This window comes from Castanea sativa, chromosome 10 (genome assembly GCF_040712315.1).
Source record: "Castanea sativa cultivar Marrone di Chiusa Pesio chromosome 10, ASM4071231v1".
In the NCBI taxonomy this organism is placed as follows: Eukaryota; Viridiplantae; Streptophyta; class Magnoliopsida; order Fagales; family Fagaceae; genus Castanea; species Castanea sativa.
The window spans coordinates 35,191,442-35,212,286 of NC_134022.1; the positions used below are offsets into that span (position 1 = coordinate 35,191,442).

At 34.6% G+C, this 20,845-nt stretch overlaps 3 protein-coding genes across 5 annotated transcripts; all 3 read right to left on the minus strand.

Moving 5' to 3' along the window:
• Positions 1–505: 505 nt before the first annotated feature.
• Positions 506–9,225, minus strand: LOC142612924 (serine carboxypeptidase-like 2). 3 transcript variants are annotated; one of them, XM_075785098.1, is made up of 15 exons: positions 8,966–9,225; positions 8,645–8,790; positions 6,987–7,063; positions 6,759–6,881; positions 3,897–3,999; positions 3,667–3,704; positions 3,212–3,313; positions 3,034–3,120; positions 2,779–2,934; positions 2,128–2,199; positions 1,926–2,044; positions 1,289–1,402; positions 1,149–1,194; positions 981–1,039; positions 506–558 (listed from the first exon to the last, which is right to left on the minus strand). In XM_075785098.1, exons 1-15 carry the CDS (start codon positions 9,124–9,126, stop codon positions 534–536), a joined length of 1,428 nt encoding a protein of 475 aa, XP_075641213.1. In that variant the 5' UTR covers positions 9,127–9,225; the 3' UTR covers positions 506–533. The 3 variants fall into 3 exon arrangements, with proteins under 3 accessions (XP_075641213.1, XP_075641212.1, XP_075641214.1); XM_075785097.1 differs by lacking the exon at positions 506–558 and having other exon boundaries at positions 838–1,039; positions 8,966–9,224; XM_075785099.1 differs by lacking the exons at positions 506–558; positions 2,779–2,934 and having other exon boundaries at positions 838–1,039.
• A 2,640-nt stretch (positions 9,226–11,865) lies between these two features.
• LOC142612438 (classical arabinogalactan protein 27-like) lies at positions 11,866–12,288 on the minus strand. The gene has a single exon (XM_075784535.1). It carries the CDS (start codon positions 12,286–12,288, stop codon positions 11,866–11,868), a length of 423 nt encoding a protein of 140 aa, XP_075640650.1.
• A 690-nt stretch (positions 12,289–12,978) lies between these two features.
• LOC142611882 (serine/threonine-protein kinase RUNKEL-like) lies at positions 12,979–20,565 on the minus strand. Its single transcript, XM_075784031.1, has 11 exons — positions 20,411–20,565; positions 20,184–20,273; positions 19,629–19,681; positions 19,424–19,499; positions 18,501–18,562; positions 18,331–18,409; positions 18,173–18,232; positions 16,408–18,039; positions 15,201–16,070; positions 13,564–14,689; positions 12,979–13,351 (listed from the first exon to the last, which is right to left on the minus strand). The coding sequence occupies exons 1-10, from the start codon at positions 20,456–20,458 to the stop codon at positions 13,574–13,576; spliced, it is 4,086 nt and encodes a 1,361-aa protein (XP_075640146.1). The 5' UTR covers positions 20,459–20,565; the 3' UTR covers positions 12,979–13,351; positions 13,564–13,573.
• Between the last annotated feature and the right edge of the window lie 280 nt (positions 20,566–20,845).

A 20,845-nucleotide genomic window follows, 5' to 3' on the forward strand; every position in this document is an offset into this window, starting at 1 on the left:
AGTTCCACTGGTTTTCATCAAAAAAAGAAAAAAGAAAAAAAGTTCCACTGGTTGCGTCATGTATGCCTTATCATTCAAGGCATGATTCTATAAATGCCTTTTTGGTGAAGAAAGGGCTGTGTTTTAAGAAACTAATATGTTAGCATAATTAAGAATATCAACTTGTCATGGTCCACACCGTTTGATCATTATGATAAACAAAATAGAAGGATCGTCTTTTTCTTTTCTATTTTTTTTCCCCCTCTCCCACTAAGACACTCAACATGCAATTAAACTGAGAGAGAGAGAGAGAGAGAGAGAGAGAGAGAGAGAGAAGAAGAAGAAGAAGAAGAAGAAGAAGAAGAAGAAGAATCTTTAGGCAGTTGTATGGTCAATTATCAGTATTTGATTATTTTCAGATTTTCAGTTGGTCTCTCAGATTGAGCTTGCTATCTTACTCTCAGAACTCCCTTGTATATCCTCACAGAGCTTTTATGGGAAGTTTTAGATTGCTGCTAAAGATAAGTTGCTCTTTTGATGGATCTCCTGTCCTCTCACCTCCTATGCCTCTCTCCTCCACTGCATTTTTTTAAAAAATTTTATTTGAGGATATTCCACATAATTTGGCAAACATATAAAGGTCATGAGTCACACACGAATGTTATGATAAAGTTGATTTTACTGAGAAACGCATTTCAAATGGCTTGTCCTTCTCTACACCTTACTGGGATGGCAAGTGAGGTTTTTGGAGCCAAACACATTTGAGTACATATGTAACTTTATCCCAAATAGAAAGTTCAAATATAAAAATTTAAAGAATGAATAATTAAATAATTACGCCAGCGAAGAGCCAAGAAAGAAATTAGTAACCAACTCATTATTAATTGACAGTGTCATGGAGATGTCTAAGTTGAATTGTTTTTCTTAAAACCAATGTATATAACATGGTTTAAGTAATGAACCAACTCTTCTACATTTACAATGGTTCATGTGATGTCCACCTTTTGAACATTGTGAAACATTCTTTAGGCTTGTACTCAGGTGCAGTGTGCCCTCCACCCTGAATATAAAACCGGACAACAAAACAGAAGAAAAGAAATCATTATTAAATTACATTACCAAATACCAAGAAAGCCTAATGACAATAGAAATGATCGAGTTTTTCTTGCCTTCACGGTAGCAAATGTCATCTTGTTCGAATAAGTCCTTGTGTATCTGAAACGTGATCGTTCAAAACTTGTTTAACACTTTTTTAGATGTAACTTAAAGATCAAAATAGAGAACAAAATATTTAAAGTCAAGGGTTCACCCTGCAACTTGGCCCTGGACTTTCCATGATCTCCAGTCATCGACAATGGAATAGTTTAAAGATCTAATCCATGCTTGAGTCCCCAGGAATGGCACAGTAATATCATGATCTCCACTGTAATTTTTTTTTAAAGGAAAAAAAATAATTAACCTCTATTAATGGAAAAGTGAAAGAAAATTGTGTAAATACGTTTTACATTCAATAGAACAATACTATGATAATTTTTAAGAGTAAAATATTTTGGTCTCTAAACTTTGCTAAAAGTTTGCTTTTAGTCCTTCAACTTTAAAAAGTTCTTTTTTATCTTTAAACTTTGTAAATAGTTTTAATTTTTTGACAAACAAGGATATCCAGATTTCTTTAAGTATCTGATTATTCTCTTAGGAGTATGCAATTCTTCCGTCCTACAAACATCAGCTTATTACAAAGAGAAATTCCTTGCGAGTGGTTCCAAGAAGAGGTTTTGAATTCAGGATCTTATAGATATTATGAGGCTTTAAGAATCATGGCCAACCAATTGGGGTTGTAAAATGATTTTTTAATATTTTAAAGACAAAAATAAGGATGAAAAAAGAATTTTATAAAGTTTAGGCACAAAAACAATCTTTTACCCTAATTTCAATAATGTATCAATTACCTGTATATTAAAGAACGGTAGCCTTTAGTACTGAGGTTAACGTGATACACAAAACTGCCTGCAGCATTGGGTGTGTAATACAATTCAAATTTGCAACGCTGCCATTGCCCTATGCTTCCCTGTGAAACCGAGATCTTTATTATTATTATATTAATTCGTTGTCCAATGGATACCTCAATTTATTTTGAGTCAAATTTTGTACCTGTCGTATGTGAAGAGCTTTGCGGACATCATCATCGTTAGCCCAATAACGTGAAAGCAAATATCCGTAACTCTACAAGCACAGAAAATGAGTCATTTAATTGAAAAGTATGGAGAGATTAACTAATAGTAATAATGAAATTGTTGTCTTTTCAATGTATAAGTTGAGGAGTTCAAGGTAAATGAACTTACACTTGATTTAGGTTAGTCTCTATATTTTACTATCATCTCAAAAAGTTCTGCCAAGAGCCTTATAAATCAATTTTTAGTGACATTATTCATTTCTTCTATAAAGGGAGTTTGGGTTTGAATCATCTTTCTCCACTTATCAAAGAAAAAAAAAGGGTCTGTTTTGGATGATACATTAAAGATCATTGGATTCATGATTTTTAGTTTTATAAGCTAACATTAATATGGTAGAATAAAATAACTATGTTATTTTATTTTGTAAAATGTCGAATTTTTCTAGGCTTTCTTGGTCGCAAAAGATTAAGAATAACATATCTTATCCTATCCTTATGGCATATTTCAAAATTTAAAAGGGCAGTGTTTATTGCACACAGTGTGTCACAGTTCAAGATAACTGAAATCGTGATTTAAAATGTCTAGATGTAGTGCTCAAGTGATTAGTAAAGAGAGGATGTGGAGTTACACGACATCCTAATTGAGGATCTGATGAGTCCGAGTTGAAAAATGCTTTCAAGTTTTCATAAAGAGATCTTCTCTTATCAAACATAACGTGCGGCTTAGGAGAAGCAAAATTGCATAAATGTTCCAAAATTTGTCCAGTATTAATTCCTGAAAGACACTGAGAATCAAATTTATAATACAAATATTAGTTTCACATAGATATATACTAAACGATAATAGTTGATGTGTTCACAAATATAATGTAACGTTTTCTTACCTCATAGAATTCCTGAACATATTGCATACACTCTGCATTTTCTGAATTTATACTTGTAAATTCTCCTCCACAAGTTCTCTTCAATGACTAAAAAAAAGGTGGCCTTATTAGATTTGTTATCATTGTGCCTAATGACTTGGGATATTGGAGAATTATGAGCTTTGAGGGATTGAATCACCTCATAGAGTTCATTAGAAATGAGTCCCAGTCCATGAGCGTAAGGGATAGCTGAATTTCCATCTGATCTTTGGTCTGTTACAGGATTTCCTAGTAAGTATCCCTGAAAGCATTGAAATACAATTTGATTAGCAACTTTGAGGAAGCTCTAAACTTTTTCATCAATTAATAATTTGTACACTGTTTGGTAGCATTTGGCAATTGGAACTAAGGAGCAATATTTGATTCAATAAATGTTATCACATGCTCATTAATATACACTCTGTACATATTACGTCCACAAATTCACTTGATAGAGAGAAACTAGTTTTTGAAGCTTAAACAAATAAGAAATGATGAATTTAATTAGTTAATTGATATTGTAACAATAATGACCAACAACCTAGCTAGTTTTTCTTCTTCTTCCCTAAGAGAGAGAGAGAGAGAGAGAGAGAGAGAGAGAGAGAGAGAGATAACCTGGAGATTTATCAATGGTTCAATACCTCCTTCATTTCCTGCAAGGCCATTGTATTTTAAAATGAACCAAAGAGGACAATAATGAAGAGAAGTGCTGTACAAGTATAAAGGTTATGGATTACTGTAAGTAAAGCAAATGCTTAACATGTGTGCTCCTTTAGTGCTTAAAATACTAGAAAGACTTGCAGATGAATCTTTCACATATATAAATCCACTTCATATTCTCATACCAGTTGAGATTTGTTGAACGAGGATTGGAACGGGAATGCCAGAGTATGAATCCCCAGCAATGTAGATCGGGTTCGCAACAAATTCTGGATGGTCAATCAGCCACTACAAAATGCATCTCAATTACTAACAACAACAATAATTAATAATAACTAGTCACATACCTGCGTAATGTGCGCAAAAAAAAAAAAAATTAATGATTTTATTTTTGAAGTGAAAAATGAAAATAGTAAAAGAGATTTATAAGCATTAGTCCTAAACCATTTTTGAAATGATATGATTATTTTCTAACAAAATACAGTTGATATAGCATATTAGATTTTCTACATTAAACTATCTATATTTGTTATTATAAATTGTTTTAAATTTAGAATTTTTTTTTTTCAAGGAATCATAATCCATTTTACATTCAATTATTATATAAGGCGAGAAATTTTGTAAATAATATAATGTGGTTAGAATTTGTTTCTAATACTTATTACAAATGGTTCATTTCTCTATATGTCTTGAATAACCTAAATAGGAAGTAGATATAGAAAAAAAAAGACTTTAATAATATAAGAAAAATGTAATTTTATCAAGAACCTAGCAACATTACACTGAAGATGTGACATAATTGTCAATGAAACAACTCTTCTTTCTACACAAACCTTTTTTCCCCAAAACACTATAAAAGTGGATTTAATGGACTGAAGTCGATTGAGTGGACCAAATAGACGAAAATGGACTGAATTAGACCAAAGTGAACCGAACCGCTACACTAATATGACTTAATAGAAACATGCTAAATAAATAAATTTTATGTTTCAATTTTTAGATATTATATAAATATATATAAGAATAAGCTCTATATAAATAAAGGTACGTTGAAATCATGTTAAATATATTATTGAATATTATTATTGTTGTTATTATTATTATTATTATTATTATTATTATTAATTCCAATTAGAGAGGAACAAGAAATTGACTGAAGTGGACCAAATTGCAATGTTAATGTGGCAAATATTATGTTTTAGTTTTTAGATATTATATAGATAAGAATAAGATATATATAAATAAAGTTAGGCCAAAAACAAGTTGAATATATTATTATTATTGATTCCAATTAGAGAGGAACAAGGACAAATGGAAGCTTCATGAAATATAATCCCCCTAGAACTAGTGAACTTGTACTTGGGGATGACAATTTTGTCTTGCCCCTCTCTCCTTTGTCTTGCGAGAGTTTTTCTCACCCCACATAAGTGGTGGGTGGGGATGGGGTGAGATTTTAACCCCTACCATGGGGCGGAATGAGTTTAGACGTTTTAACCTCACACTGGTGTTAATAAGTGCTATAATTTTAAATTTTTATACACTAAATCCCTACTATTTAAACAAATAAATCAATACTAGCTTATTTAAATGTATGGATATTACGATTTTTTTATTATTTTTATGATCTTGTCTTATTAAACATTTAGATAATGTTATTCACTTCTTGCTAAAAATTAGTTTGATTTTATGGGATAAATTTAGTTGTAATTTTAAGTATATTTATATTAATGAAACAGATTTTATTAAAAAAAATTGTAATAGTTATGATGCAAATTAATATGAAGTAGAATTTTATAGGGTGAGATGAGGCCCCAAGGGGCATGGATGAGGTAAGGAAGTTTTTCTTGTCATATGGGGTGAGGCGGGAATGAGATAAGACAAAACCATGTGAGAGGAAGGTAAAGATCCCATCATTTGGTCCTGCCCCTCCCCTCCCCATTGCCATTCCTATTTGTAACCAATGTCATATGGAAAATTATTCAATACTTTGAAAGTAATGCTTTCTCTTCTCACATAAAAGATGAATTTCGTTGTGAAATTTATAAACAGGACTCACTATAATGTGAGAGAAAGGAATATTACTTTCAAAGTAGTTAATCATTACTCTTTCTTTAATCACCAAGTAGTGAATAATTAATCGCCAACTTCACGAATCACCTTATACACCTTGATATGACACGTTATGTTTGGCAATCATTATATGGTATATGTAGGGATGATAGGCCCAGTAGTATATATTAGGCCGGGGGCCCGGTCCGAGGACGCCTAGATGTCCGAGGACGGGTAAACATTATTATAGAGGTTGGAATTGATGAATAAAGTCTGGTTATGATGATTCGAGAAGGGGGTCCGGAAGGGATGCTTCCTTGGCTGAGCGAAGCAGAGGTCAGAAGGTACGGTCTGCCATCTAGAAGCAACGTTCCAGGAGATTCTATTGATAATGATATACATTATGAGAGTACAGGAGAAAGGAAAATTATCAAAAATCTAAGAGAAAGCTGCTACCACCGCATTGAATGCTCTGTAGCTAACTCTTTGGCCACATTAATGAAGAAGTGATACCTGAACAGTAGTTTTCAGCCTTACAGCTACTCCCAAAAACTTTAGCAAGGTGTTGATGGAATAAGGATCAATACTAGCAATTTGATCTACACGTGGAGAATAGAGATAAAAGAAGGAAGATAGTATAAAATAGAAAGGAGGCCTTGAGGGGAGGGGATTGGAGAATGGAGAGGAAAAACACTGTAAAATCAAGAATAATATTTGTTATCTGCCCCAAAAGAAATAGATACAAGAACCAACGTCCTCGGATTGTGTTCGAGGACAATTTTCCTTAGATAAAATCAGTTTATCTTTATTCTATTGTCATTTTTACCCACTATGATTGTTGTTTAAATTCATTAGAACCTAGTTTTCTAATCTACTTTCTACAAATTCATTGGGCTCTTTGGGCCTACTCCCTTTTTTTCCTTTGAGTTTAGGTGTTAAACTATGATCCTACAGTATATAACAGGGACACTCCCAAGCAGGAATTTGGAGCTGCATACCCTAATCAGAAATTGGTGGAGCTGGTCTACTTGTTTGAAGTCATCTGACTGAGCAGCAATCCAATTTTTTGCATAGGAAAATCCGGTGCCAACGGGCGAGTCTACAAATATTATGCTAGATACCTGTCGTTTCAATCATCACCGTCCAAATGTACATCATACATTGAAAACTGTGGGAAATTTGGAAAGAAAGAAACAAAATTAGAAGTACAGGTAAAATATTTTCACCTTTGTCCAAGAGTATGGATTTATGACCAACTTTGGCAGGCTCCCATTGTATTCCTCTACCTTAAAGTTCAATGGACCTACAAAATTCATATATCAATAACTTTTAGCTCTATTCATGGTGCTTATAATCTGTGTAACTGATTTATTTATTTATTTATTTATTGATAAACTTTATTTATTTTTATTTAGTTGCTCTCTTCAATTACTCTGTTATTGTGCAAGTTTCCTTTTCTTCTTACATGAATATATGTGAGTTTTATATGCGAGACCTACATGTATGGCACATTTATATATGAGAGGAAGTGTAATCCACTTGGTGCAACAGATAATTTCACCTAATTACCAACTACCAACTTTCTTTTATCTTTTCTTTTTAATCAAAACAGGGGGTTTTTTTCCCACTCAATCAGTCCATCTTTCTTTTGCTCACCAACCACCTTTTAGAAAAAATATTCTCAAAAAAAAAAAAAAAATTTTAGAAAAAAGAAGTTAAAATGAACTTTAAACCTTTCAAATTTGGGGTTGCTTCTAAAAATGATGTCATCTTTTCAATTATGCTAGTTTAGAATCTAGATTGGCTTTTCTGCTAGTTTAGAATTGAGTTTAATAAGAATTAAGAAGTTGTAGCAACTAGCAACAACAATTACTAATAACATATCTAAACAATTAAAAATTAATATCTTTCGTTTGAATGATTTGTTTTTTTATTTTATTTTTTTAGAAGAAAGAAACAAAATAGAAAGTACATATTTACACACATAGTATGTAGATGACAATCACATACATATATGGTATTATAATTTCGTTATTGACATTTTAATAAATAAATAAAATAAAATAAAATTTGAATATATGTAGCCCTCAATCAATCTTCACCATAATTGCTTAAGTTAACTAGAATCCTCTCAGTTAAGTAACAGATTTGAGATGCATAAACCATAATTAAAAAGTAGTGTTGCATGTAGCTCTCAAGTTTGGATCTAAATCCCGTGCAAACTCATGGATAGTCAGGATGAAAAGTTTTAAAAAAATATCATCTCAACCATAAAATCAGAGAAAAAAAAGTTTTAATTTTTTTTTTAAAAAACTTTTTTTTATCTTGTCCAATCAAATGATTGAGATAATAAGATATTACATCCAATGCAATAACCTAGATACAAACTCATGGATGGTTAAGATGAAAAGTTTAAAAAATATCATCTCAACCATAAAATCAGGGAAAAAAAGTTTTAATTATAACTTTTTTTTATCTTGTCCTATCAAATGATTGTGATGATAAGATATTGCATCCAATGCAATAACCTAGGTGCAAACTCATGGATGGTTAAGATGAAAAGTTAAAAAAATATCATCTCAACCATAAAATCAGGGAAAAAAAGTTTTAATTTTTTTTTATAACTTTCTTTTATCTTGTCCAATCAAATGATTGAGATAATAAGATATTGCATCCAATGCAATAACCTAGATGCAAACTCATGGATGGTTAAAATGAAAAGTTAAAAAAATATCCTCTCAACCATAAAATCAGGGAAAAAAAATTTTAATTTTTTTTTAAAACTTTTTTTTATCTTGTCCTATCAAATGACTGTGATGATAAGATATTGCATCCAGTACAATAACCTAGATATTTCAAAGGACTTTGGTCCCTCAAGTCTCACCTATTTCAAAGACAAGCCCTGACCAGGCAGAGCAACCGGGGCCACCGGTTAGCCACAGCACGAGAGGGTCCTCTTTAGGATTGCTTTCGGACTTGACAAAGTAGTAGAAGAGTTGCACTTCCTCTGATTCACCAACTCCCACATACCTATAACATTATTACTTAGTAGTGTAACGTTACACAACGTTATATATTTATTTTGCTTCAAAGAAAATTAAGAACATTTAAACATATGACACTATTGAAATTCAGAAACTACCTAAAGTACTTCCAAACAATTTGGAACTAAGGTAGTCGACTATCCTAAAGCATGTGTACTAACCCGGTTTCGAGCTCAAAGGGAAGAGGGCCCTGGAACCCAGGAAGAAACTTAACTATTGAGCCAGAAAATGCAATCTGCGGGCAAGCTTGTAAAAGAAGAAGAAGAAGAAGAACCAACATGTGTAATAAGTAAAGACTGAAAATTGAGCCTAGTCTTGCCATTATTGCATTTGGTCTTGGTATTTCTTTTCTCAAGGTTGGGTTTTTCTTTGATTAATTTGTGGATATATAGGAAGAAACTGGGATAAGAGTTACGGAAATATGGGGCTAAACGGGTGGTTCATGGTGGAGACGTAACAGTGTAGAATTTCTACGTAGAGAAAGCCAAGGATGGAAGCTAGGGGTCCATTTTATATACTTGTCTTTGGTTCTGTGGGCCATCATGGCAATCTTCTTGTTAAGAGGTTAATAATTAACACTGGTGCTTGCATATGATGAATAAGAGTACAAAATAGGTCTGGACTAGTAGTTGTGCAAGTTGTTTGAGAAACTGAAATTAATGAAGTGTGTTAGCTGAGCTCCCGTGAAAGCTGTTGCCTGTTGGCACGGTCTGGAGGAGAGGGACATCGCTCTTCTTATTCAAGGACATCCATTCAAATTCACACCATATATAATAGATGGAGAATGTTAACCAGCACCAAGCTAAGAGCAGAAAGGACAAAAAAAATTTGCCAAGAAAAGTCAAAAAAATCTTAAATAATACCTATAAAGCTGAAAAAATGACATAAATGGCAGAAAAAAAAAATTGTGTAAAAAAAAAGTAAAAATTTTTGTAGTTAATGGGCACTGTGCGGTACCCGTTAACACAACCCATAATAGATTAGGCATGTGAGAGAATCCCATTTTACAAATCAAAATAAAATATAAATGTTGCAATATTCAATCACATTTAAGAAAAGAACATACTTGCTAAAGAGTATTGTAACTCAACTGATTATGACTTTTATTTTTTCAATAGAGATATCGAGTGTTCAAATCTCTCACCACAGATATCAAAATATCAAAAAATAGAATACATTTATATAGCACGAAATAGTACAGACTAGGGAGACATTTATTGGTAATGAGATGTGCAAATCTTGTCATAACCTTTTTTTTTATACAAATTTATTTTAGTTTGATTCAAATTCTTATTTGTTAATCTTGTTAGATCTATAATCTATAATGCTTTTGTCTTCAATTTGATCTGATGTTTAGTCTGTTTACTTAGGCTTCAATAAGTCTTTTGTGCACCATTGATATGTCATGTTTGCAATCAAATTTAGTGTGAACATGGATAATTTAACTTCTTGGAACTCAATGGCACTTGATCTTGCTTAGAGATTAGTCCTAGTACTTGATAACTTAAAATTTAACTTGCTCTCCATACTTTATTGTTACTTGCATTTCCTGGATTGAGCATAAAAATTCCTCTTAATTAAGGCAATACCGAACCACATTCACTTAAATGCAAAGTCAAATTCCTTTTGTTTTTTAAAAAAAAAAAAATAAAGTCAAATAATCCACTCAAGTCTAAACCCAGATCAAAACTTGAAACAATGTATCGAACCACCTGTAATCAATTCAAGTAAATTAAAATTAAAATCCACTCAAATAAAAACATTAAAGTTTAAGGACTAAAATAACAAAAATAAACTTTTAAGCACAAGAATTACATTTTTTTTTATCAATACAATTGGAGCAATTTTTCATGGAGGAAATGTCATAAATTTCAAATTCTATCAAGAATCTTTATGTATTATTAGTTTTATCAACTCTCATAGAGATGAAACTTTTAACTCACATTTTGAAGCAAAATAACAAATACATATATAACTATGCATAAGCATGAGAGAGAGAGAGAGAGAGAGAGAGAGAATTTTATACAATTACATTTTAGTGCTAGATGTGGGGCCTCCACAAACAAATTTTCTAGCTATGCCTTCCTCTTGGAAAAAGTATCTTGTGAGACAGTCTCATGAGACACCTCTCTCACACCATATGTGGGTCATCACATGTTGTAAATTAGTGGAATGATAAGACAATCTCGTAAGATACATTTTCCTTGAGCTTCATAATCTCCACTCTAATTGAGATTTTATATTGCTAATCATGTGCCAATAGGTGAAGAACTTGCATTTGAGCCCTTGTTGCTAGATATCGAATTTGAAATTATGGATTGCATCCAAAAGCTAGTTTAGGCCCATGCTTAATAGTATGGCATTATGTATTAAATTTTATTTGAAATTTTTAGGGTGCATGAGATCTTTAAGATTAATAATCAGGTGCTCGAAAACTCTAGACACCCATGTTAACAAAGAATAATAATAATAATATAATAGTGCTAGTTACTGCTTAAATGATTAGACATGTCAATCAATATTATTTATTAATAAAGGGTTTGAATTCAAATTTCACTTATATAACAAAAAAATACCTATTAGTGTTTTGACCTAATGGTAAAAGGCAATATCATAGATGCGAAATATATGCATATAATCTTGTAGCTTTCTCTTTTTGGTGCCAATTAGTGGCGGTTTTCCGTTCAAAGAAAAAGATGATAATAACTTGTAGGTCAAAAGTTTCACAGTGCAATAATGACCGGCAACAAATATTGGTCCTTTTTTTTCCCTCTTATAATAAGTAGAGGATGATGATTTTAACTCAGGTTCTCTTTAATAGTTACAACACTCTTGACAAGAAAACTGATCCCTCAACAGTACATCTCATTTTACTAAAAAAAAATCAATCAAAACAACAAATTATAGTCACAATGGAACAATTCCCTAATATCACACTCATCTGAAGACAAGAACTACATACATTGTATCATATGCTGAAAAGAATGAAAGATTAGCATCAACAAGGAGTAGGAAGCTGTGGAAGCTACAACACTAATGGAGTCATTTAGCCCCTCAACAACTACATCTTATGTGGCTGCAGACACCAATATGCAGCTAAACCTGCAAAAACAATGTTTATATTCGAAAACAGGATTTTAGACTCCGCAGAGGAAGCCGGCAATGACCCAGATGGCAGAAAGGCAGAATCAGGGCCTGGTGCACTCAACTCCTCTGGATTTGGAGGGCTTGGACTTGAAGTAATGGTGGCTATGGATGATCCAGTTGGAGCAGGCACTGCACCACCAGGATAAGGCAAAAGTGGAGCAATGTCTGGGGATATTTCTTGGAAAGAAGATAGAGATAGGGGAGAGTTTGTCAACAATGATGGTATAGCTGAGATAGTGGAAGCATCAGAATTAAGTTGAGGAGATAAACAAAGCAAAGGTGAGGCCATGAAAGCCATGATGATGAGTGTTCCTAAATGAAACCAAAAGGAGGCCATTATAATCATGAAGAAATCAATTTCACCTTATTGGAGAATGTAATATACTTAAGAAATGAATATTTTACTAAGGAAAAGAAGAGGGAGTCTGGTATGTATGTGGGCTTTGGTGGAAGTTATGATTTGGGTCCTTCAAAAGGTATGACTGGAAGCTCTAGGTGGGGTCAAGTTCCAAATAGCTAGTGATTAGAGGATGGCAATGAGAAAAAACAGGTTGGCATGTACGGGAAATAGTCAAAGATTAGTAGACTTTTGTTCTGATTTTGTTTGGTAGCAGAGGATTTCCCTTTTGCCTTTCAGCCCGTGATGTTGGAACTCCCTAAATTTATGATAATTGGAACCCCTAGACCTAATCCATCTAGTTGATTACAAAAATGACAAAATCCTAAACCAAAATAAAGTAAATGTCAACCACCCTTCTTCTATTGGAGTTCATTGGAGATGCTAACAAAGCATTACTGTTAGGAACAACTCGGTGGAATTCACAGTAAAATTACAAATAGAAGTCAGCAAACAATATTCTAAGCTGTATTAGATTTTCCACAATAAATGTTGGAATTGAGCTACAAACTTCGAAGTGTTCAGAATGTATTTGGAGTTGTTTGTGTTTGATCTCAGATGTATTTAGTTAATTCCTTGGTAAGAAAAAATAGACAAACTAAAATATTTTTTGCAGTTATGCACAGAACATTAACTAATTGGAGGCTGAAAGTTTCTATGAAGTAAATGAATATTTTATTTACATCAAACTGGAACCATCAGTAGTGCTACTGAAAATATTTGCAGACAACGGGACCTTACAACGCCTATAAATCTGAAAAAAGTTAACCCTCCCCTCGCCCCAAAATCACCCGGTTTCACCAAATTGGTCATCATTTAGCAGCTATAGCTGCCAAAGGATGTCTCTCCTCAAGTTCATAAAATGAAATTGAAATTAGCTATAGCTGCCAAAGGAAGTCTCTCTTCAATGAAATTGAAACCAATGATATGTGCCAATGCTGAAACATGTAGTGGGTGCTGATGGTATGCATGGACAGCGACTTGAGACTCTTACAGGTTATACCTACAACAGGAAAAGAAAATACTTGAGGATAAATATTCTTGAAAAAAAAACAAAAATCTAACTGCAGTAAGATAAATGTTTCCATTGCCTTCTTATCCAATGGAACTGAGCATATTTAATTCCAAAAAATAATTTTTTGTGTTCAGGCACTAGCAAACAAGAAGTAATCAACAAATTGAGAAACCTTAAATTTTATGTAACAAATATACTACCTTGAGGTCATCAAACGCACCGAGGCAGCCGCTGCAGCTCCAATGCCACAAGCAAAGCAGCATTGGCTAAAGCAGATACACCTGAACTTTTCAATTCAGACACAAAAGCTTCAATCCTTGAAATCTCAGGTATAGATATCGATAATATCATTGCTTGTGATAGATATTGCCTACAAGAATAGCCAAGAGCATGCAGCACCCGCAGCACAATTAAGTGTGAGACACCCCTGCTTGAAGACTCAAGAATTGCACTAACCTTTGGGAGATTAGTTAGAAGACCAGTGGTGGCTTCCCTCGGAGCTGCCTTAAGCAACAATACCACAGATTCAGAAGCTATATCTGCAACATTTGCTTCATGGGACCCACATAACTCCAACAGTACACCTACATTGCTACCAAAGTCCATTATGTCTCTTATGCATTGCTGCTGATCAACCGCACTGCTTGCCTCGGCAGAACCATCACTTAAGAGAGCTGGTTCTTTTGTGTAGATGAATCCTTTTCTGCTGCTGATTGATCGTAGAAGAAAAGCCCTACACAGGCCAAGAGTTGGTTCAAGAAAATCCTCCATATCCTTTGCATAAACAAATTCCAAGAGGTTTCCAATCCTCCTGACTACTTTTAGTTGGGAAAGTAATTTGGGTTCCATTTCAGGAGCAGATGTGAGAGCCAGACACAAGTTGACATTGTTTACAGTTGCACTAGAGAGATCACCGAGCAAAAACTCAAAGCATTGTGAGATTATCTTCAGATGCAGAATGTCTGAAATTCTAATGTATTTAAACTCAATAAACATCACAAGAAGCTTCTGCGCATACATTGGAATGGGATCTTCATCTTCAATCAAGGTGGGGTAGAGAGGGAGGAAATGCGTATTAGATATGGTCTTCAAATCTACTGATCTTTTTTCATCATCAGATGGTTCGTTAAGAAAAATGACCATTACATCAAACAAAATTTTCAGGCACAAAAATCTGGCATCACCATCCTTGTTTCCCTTATACAGAACAGCCAAGCTGGGGAGAATTTCTTTAATGAAAATGACGGGGTTTTCAAGAATTGCAGGGGACTCTTCTGTCACAGATTCAAGAACTCGAAGAAGGGTTATTTGGAAGTCATCCCTGCCCTGCAAATCAAATAATAAAGACAATTTGCATATTAACAGATCAATGTCAACCGCATCATCTTGTTTCTTTCACGCACATGGATTCAAAACCACTTTGTCAAGGTTAGAAGTTCACCACATAGCCAAGATAATTGTGTGAAACTCATTTTCCAAATAATTTAGTCAAAGATATCCACCTAAGGAACTTATTTCACGTTTTATTAGTGACTAATTTAGCAAAAAGTTGTTCACTAAATATGGCAGACTTGCGCAGGCATTTTACCAACCACATCCACATTATTTCACCCTACAAAGGCAAAGTATTCAAGGTGATAACAAGTTTCACATTTTCCAAGTTTTTAGACATTGACTGTTGGAAGATCTAGCCAACCATACAGATTTTAGCAAAAGTACTCCTTTAAACCTTAACAGATTCGCAACTCAACTCAGTTGAGAAAAATGAAGCTATCTTGTCAAAATGCAAAAACTAGACATAACTAAAAATGAACAATGCTCAGATGCAGCCACCTACCTGAAATGGGGTCTCAACAAGTTTGATTAAATTTGCCAACTGCTGCAGGACATGATGGCTGACCACCTTGCGCTTAAAAGATGAGCTCCCGAGTAGATGAAGAACAACAGGAAACATATGAACATTAGTCTTTGAAGCAGTTCGACTGCTAAGGGCGGAGATATGACCGTGCCGCCTTCCTCCCATCATTTGCTGAATATCTCCAGCTATGGTATCCAGTAAAGCTGGTATAGTGGATGCCACAACATTCACAAATGCATCTAAACACTGTTTCACAAAGTTGTCCTTATCTTTTGCTAGCCTGTCCACAGCAGAAAGTAATCTAGCATTGCACAAAAAGTGTGGCAGCCATCTCCTACCATTCTTACAAAGGAGAGCCACAAATATGAGTGCCTTTCCCTTCAAAACTTCACTTCCCTGCTCAATGAGAGACACAAGACTTGGGACAAGATTTTTATCCTCTGCCAGAGGTAGAAGATACCGACCAGTACTGGTGAACATATGGCTTCCAAGCATAGCCATGTTTAAAAGGTTCAAGCTAATTTGCTGCTCACGTGGACTGCCCTTGACAAGGGCAGATGCTAATTCCTTGAAGGAAAGTTTATCTATAACTGATTGAATGCTGGGAGGATTGAAACGAACCAGGCGGACCAAACATGATCCTGCTGTGAGTCTCATGCTCTCCTGTTTCCCTGCAGCCCTATATATATAGCTCACATTACTAATCACATCCTGGCTGGTGAAACGAGCTGCCCAGTACCCTCCTTGACTGCAGATATTCTCAATTGTCCTCAATGCATAAAGTTGAGTCATATCATCCTCACCTTTTCGTAAAATTGATGACACCAATGAAAGCAACGAATTGTTAACCTGCCCCAAGGAATGTGAAGCATCTATAAAGAACAGGAAGAGTGCATACAGGACTCAGTGACATTCTATAAAGTAAAAGTTCTCCCAATAAATCCTTCATGAGACTTCAATTGATAGGTAGATATGTTACAATTTTTTATAAGTAACAAATTAGTTGAATAATAGGGGCATGAAGGATGTGTTGAAATTTTTACTTGTAGAAAAATCATATTTAGATCAACTGATCTTCTCCCTATCCATAGGAGTTTTTTCCTCCAAAAAAAAAAAAAGATCAACTGATCTCCAAAAAAATTGACACACAAACACCACAGTTAAGGCAATAAAGTAGGAAGCTAACCTGCCAGCCAGATGTGGACTTAAGGTCCTTCGATGGAGATTCAGGTGGATTGTTATCTCTAGTATGATCATTTTGAGTTGATATATAGAATAGCAACTCACCTAAAGCAGCCATAGAAAACCTCCTCACTTTATCCTGCTTGTCCCTAAGGCCATCAGAAAGTGAACCTAAAATACCAGAATTTGCTAAATCATCTTCAATAAAAGTCGAATGCCGTATCAGCAAGCCAATCAGTGATGCAAGTTGAACGCGCAAAGCAGAGGCCTTGGATTGTCGGAGCATTTTAACAAGCATGAGCATTATTGGCCCATTGGTCAAGATATTGGCTGCTTCAACGTTAGTGCTCAACATCTCAAGGTATTTTATCACATTCTGCTTCTCCCCAATGCTAGTGTTCCCACTAAAAATGGCTGTAATCCTATTGTTCAGGGCATCCAACTGGTCTTTAGGCATCTTCACATATTCAGATGCTTGCAGGGCCTCAAAGGGAAGTGAAGGAATCACCTCCAATAGTTTATCAGCTTTTCTGCTAGGCATTACAGGCCTGACTGAGAGATCAGATGGATGCCAAAAAACCTGGGAAATGTTATTAGACGATTTTGAAGAATCAGAGTCAAGGACTGATCCTGAACCATCTTTAATTCTCTGATTTTTAAGCTGAGGACTGACACTGGGAGGGGTAGCAGCCACTTCAATATGCTCTGAAGATGAATCCTGGTCCAGTGGTTTTGATTCATCTGAGGCAGGCATATCAAACTGATGTGTATTGTTTTCAATATCTTCTACTTTCCCCTGTTGCTGATCTTGACTTGACATCTTGTCTTCAGGAGTACAAGTTGCATTATCAGATTCATCCTGTGCCTCATCTTCAGTGTCCTCATTAAAATCAAGTTCCATATCAGTGTTCTCAATTTTGACTTCAGCATCATTCTCGGAGCCATTAGGCAAGGGCCTCCTGTAGTTTTCCTTCTCATTCTCCCTCTGTAAGTTTGTCTTTGCTATTCTTGAAAGTCTTAAAAGATTCACGCCTCTAGTGGCACTTGGACGATCTTTATGCTTCTCCTCAACCACTGTACCAGAAGCCTTGGTTTGAGTTTTGCGGCCACTTGGTGTACCCTTGACTGGTGTCTCATAGCCTCTCAATCCTAAAATAGAATTATCATCCTGCTTCAGAGCCCCTTTTACATCTTTTTCACGATACTTAGGAGGGGTCTTGTTTTGGAGAGATTTATCACCTTTACGTTCTGAAAGACATGGTTTAGCATATTGTTCTATCATATTAGTGAAAGCAGGCTGAGGAGGTAAAGGCACTGGAGTGAATTTGGTTCTCCAAAAAGCGTGTCCACAAAGCTCAGGCCATTGAATTCTTTCGGCTGGATCTTTTACCAATAAAGAATCGATTAGGTTGACAAAAGTGCGGCTTGGATTACCAGGGAGAGGTGGAGTTGGATCTGAAAGGATGGATTTTACTAGTTGAGTAAATTCTCCTCCCATGAAGGGAGGCCTCCCTGCATAACACTCATATAGCACACAACCAAGGGCCCAGAAATCAGATGCATAAGAATGGACACCCCCATCTTCAAACAGCTCAGGAGCCATGTAAAATGGTGTTCCACGTTTAGCTTGTGGCAACTAAACAAGTTCATAAGAATCAATGTACATTAGCAAGTAGTTTATTAAGAGGGAAAATAAGTAAAATGATTATCAAGTCAATTATAAACTCAGTATATAACATCAATTGTTGCAAAAGTTGGTAAAAACATACCAAGGAAGAAGGAGTTTTTGATATATCACTCAATTTTCTAGCCAACCCAAAATCACATAGCTGCATGGCATATAATGATACAATAATAATTATTCATTTATAGATCATAACCACTGGCAATAGCCTGAGCATACAAGAAAAATGAAATGCAGAGGCACCTTTGTACGTCCATTTTCATCCAAAAGAATGTTCGAGGGCTTCAAATCACAATATATAATTCCCTTGGAATGCAAATACCTGACAAGATTGATCATTCCTGAACATAACTCAAGAATAAAACATGTACTAACTATACAAAGATAAAGGAAAATCAAGGTGATGAACATACTGCAAAGCTTTGACAAGGTCACGTGCAAGATCATGAATTGAACCTTCTGGTAGTTTTTTATCCTGAATCTCAGCCACAAAAATTTTAGTTATGTGAATCATGTCATTCTAAGCACGCTTTACATTCAGATTTTACATACACAGATCGCATGTCCTCATTTCTATATTAACCAAGCAAACCTAGTATAATGAAATTGTCAAAACAATAGTATGACAAGGTCTAAAAAGTATGCAAATCAAAGTCTTTTGCCACAACATTAGTATAATTTCCCCACGCTTTACAACCAAAGATTAATGATATATCTGACCTCTGAATAAACTCAAAGGGGACAAATTCAAAGAAAGACGAAACAATGAAGCTGGGGAAATGGTGCAACAGTTAAATCACTTCAAAATGGTAAGCTTAAAAAAAATAATTATAATAAAGCTATATTGCATTTTGCAAGAAATGTGTTACACATCCATTCCTTTTCCCTTTCAAATGTTCTATTGATTTATAAACCATAGAAAACACTACTCAGCTTTATTTTCAGTCAATCTGATATGTACCTATTAAATCTTTAAAGATAATAAGTTGATAACCATTATTGACTAATTGAAAAGGAGTTTGATATAACAAGGGTCATGATCCAAAAGGACTAGATACAACTCTAGGACACAATAATTTTCCTTTTATACACAAACACTAGTGTAACAAGGACGCTCATAATTTCACTGAATAAGCTCGTTAACAGCACCTACATCCAGAGTCCACAGCCATAGTTAAATCACAATTTGAGGATGTTGTATTCAATAACTCATATCTGCATTTGGTTGACACCAAGGGTGTATCCTTGTACAAACTCCCCATACAAGCAGTTGGATTACCCACAGCAGCATCGATAAAATTAAAATACCAAAAAGCCTTTCAAAGAAATGCATTACCTCCTTCAACAAGGTCATGAGATCTCCACCGACACAGTACTCCAAAACTAACCACAAGTGAGCAGATGTTTCATACCTGAGAGAACAAATTAATTCAAATATTAACTGCAAAATGAGGAACAAAACTGAAATTTCAGAAGCAGTCAGCAAGCAGCTGTACTAACAACAGTAAATTCTGTGTTTCTGCATTCGAATAACGCCTTACCAGGAACAAAATTTGAGTACATTTGCGTGATCTAGAGAGTGGAGAACCCTAACCTGCACGCAAATACACCGCAAAAGCAAGGCAATAAAAAAACAACTCATAACATACAAACACAAACACAACACACTGCATATATAAAAAATGCGAAACTGGTCGTGTTTAAATGAGCTTATTTTCAACAGTTTCTTTTGTTTATTGTGTAGAAATTTAAGTAAAGTCGTACATTCTCTTATGATGTGAAAATAAACTCGTTGAAACCAAGCTTAGACCATTATTGAACTAGCAGCTCATTCAACATACTTGTTTGGCATCAAAGTAAAACTAATACTATATGTGATTCAAAGAAATCCACAATTAGTAACAGTCACTACTTGTGATTCAAATTAATTTATAAAAAATCCAGATTTGTGATTCAACTAGTTTTGAAATTTCAAAACAGTGCTTGCATTTTCAGATTTGCCTTAGATCAACAATTTTACACAAATTTGAATCAAAGTAACCAGAAAAGAAAACACAAATCCGTTCAGGAAAAATAAAATAAAGACTATAGCTTACTTCTTGAAGAACCTTGTTCTTCTGCGATTTATCGACGCTCTTAATCGCGAAGTACTCGATTGTCTTCTTCTTCCTGCCTTTATACACAGTCTACGAATCCAAAATTGGAAACAAACAAACCAAAAGAGAAATTAATTAATAAAGTAAAGAAAATCAAACTTGGACAAGTAAACCATATTTAGAAATTTGAAAATCGGAACTAGTTTTGAGCAAAATGGAAGTGTCACCGAGTTTTTGCCTCTGCCAATGGCTTGGTAGATGTGGTAGTGGTTCATTGAGCTTCGCTAGGGTTTCGATTTGGGAGAATCAGAGAGATCACCAAAGAGAACAGAGAGAGAGAGATTGAAAATGTGAGAGATGGAGAGAGGGACTGTGTGAATGAGCGGGAACATATAGAAATGAATGAAATAAATCAAAACTCAGAATTGGACAGGAACGTAACGGTGATAAGGTAGGCCGTGTATCCAAACGGGAGGGATAGTAATTAGTCCGTTGAAATTTGAAAATGCGGGGAGGATCATGGGAAATTATGTTCTGCACGCTGATGCACCGTACGGGTGACCTCGAGAGCCAATAAAAGTGACAAACTCAACCTCAATTCAATTGTCGACCTAATTAATTAAGTATTAAAAGTTTAAAATTATTTATTTTATTTTAATTAA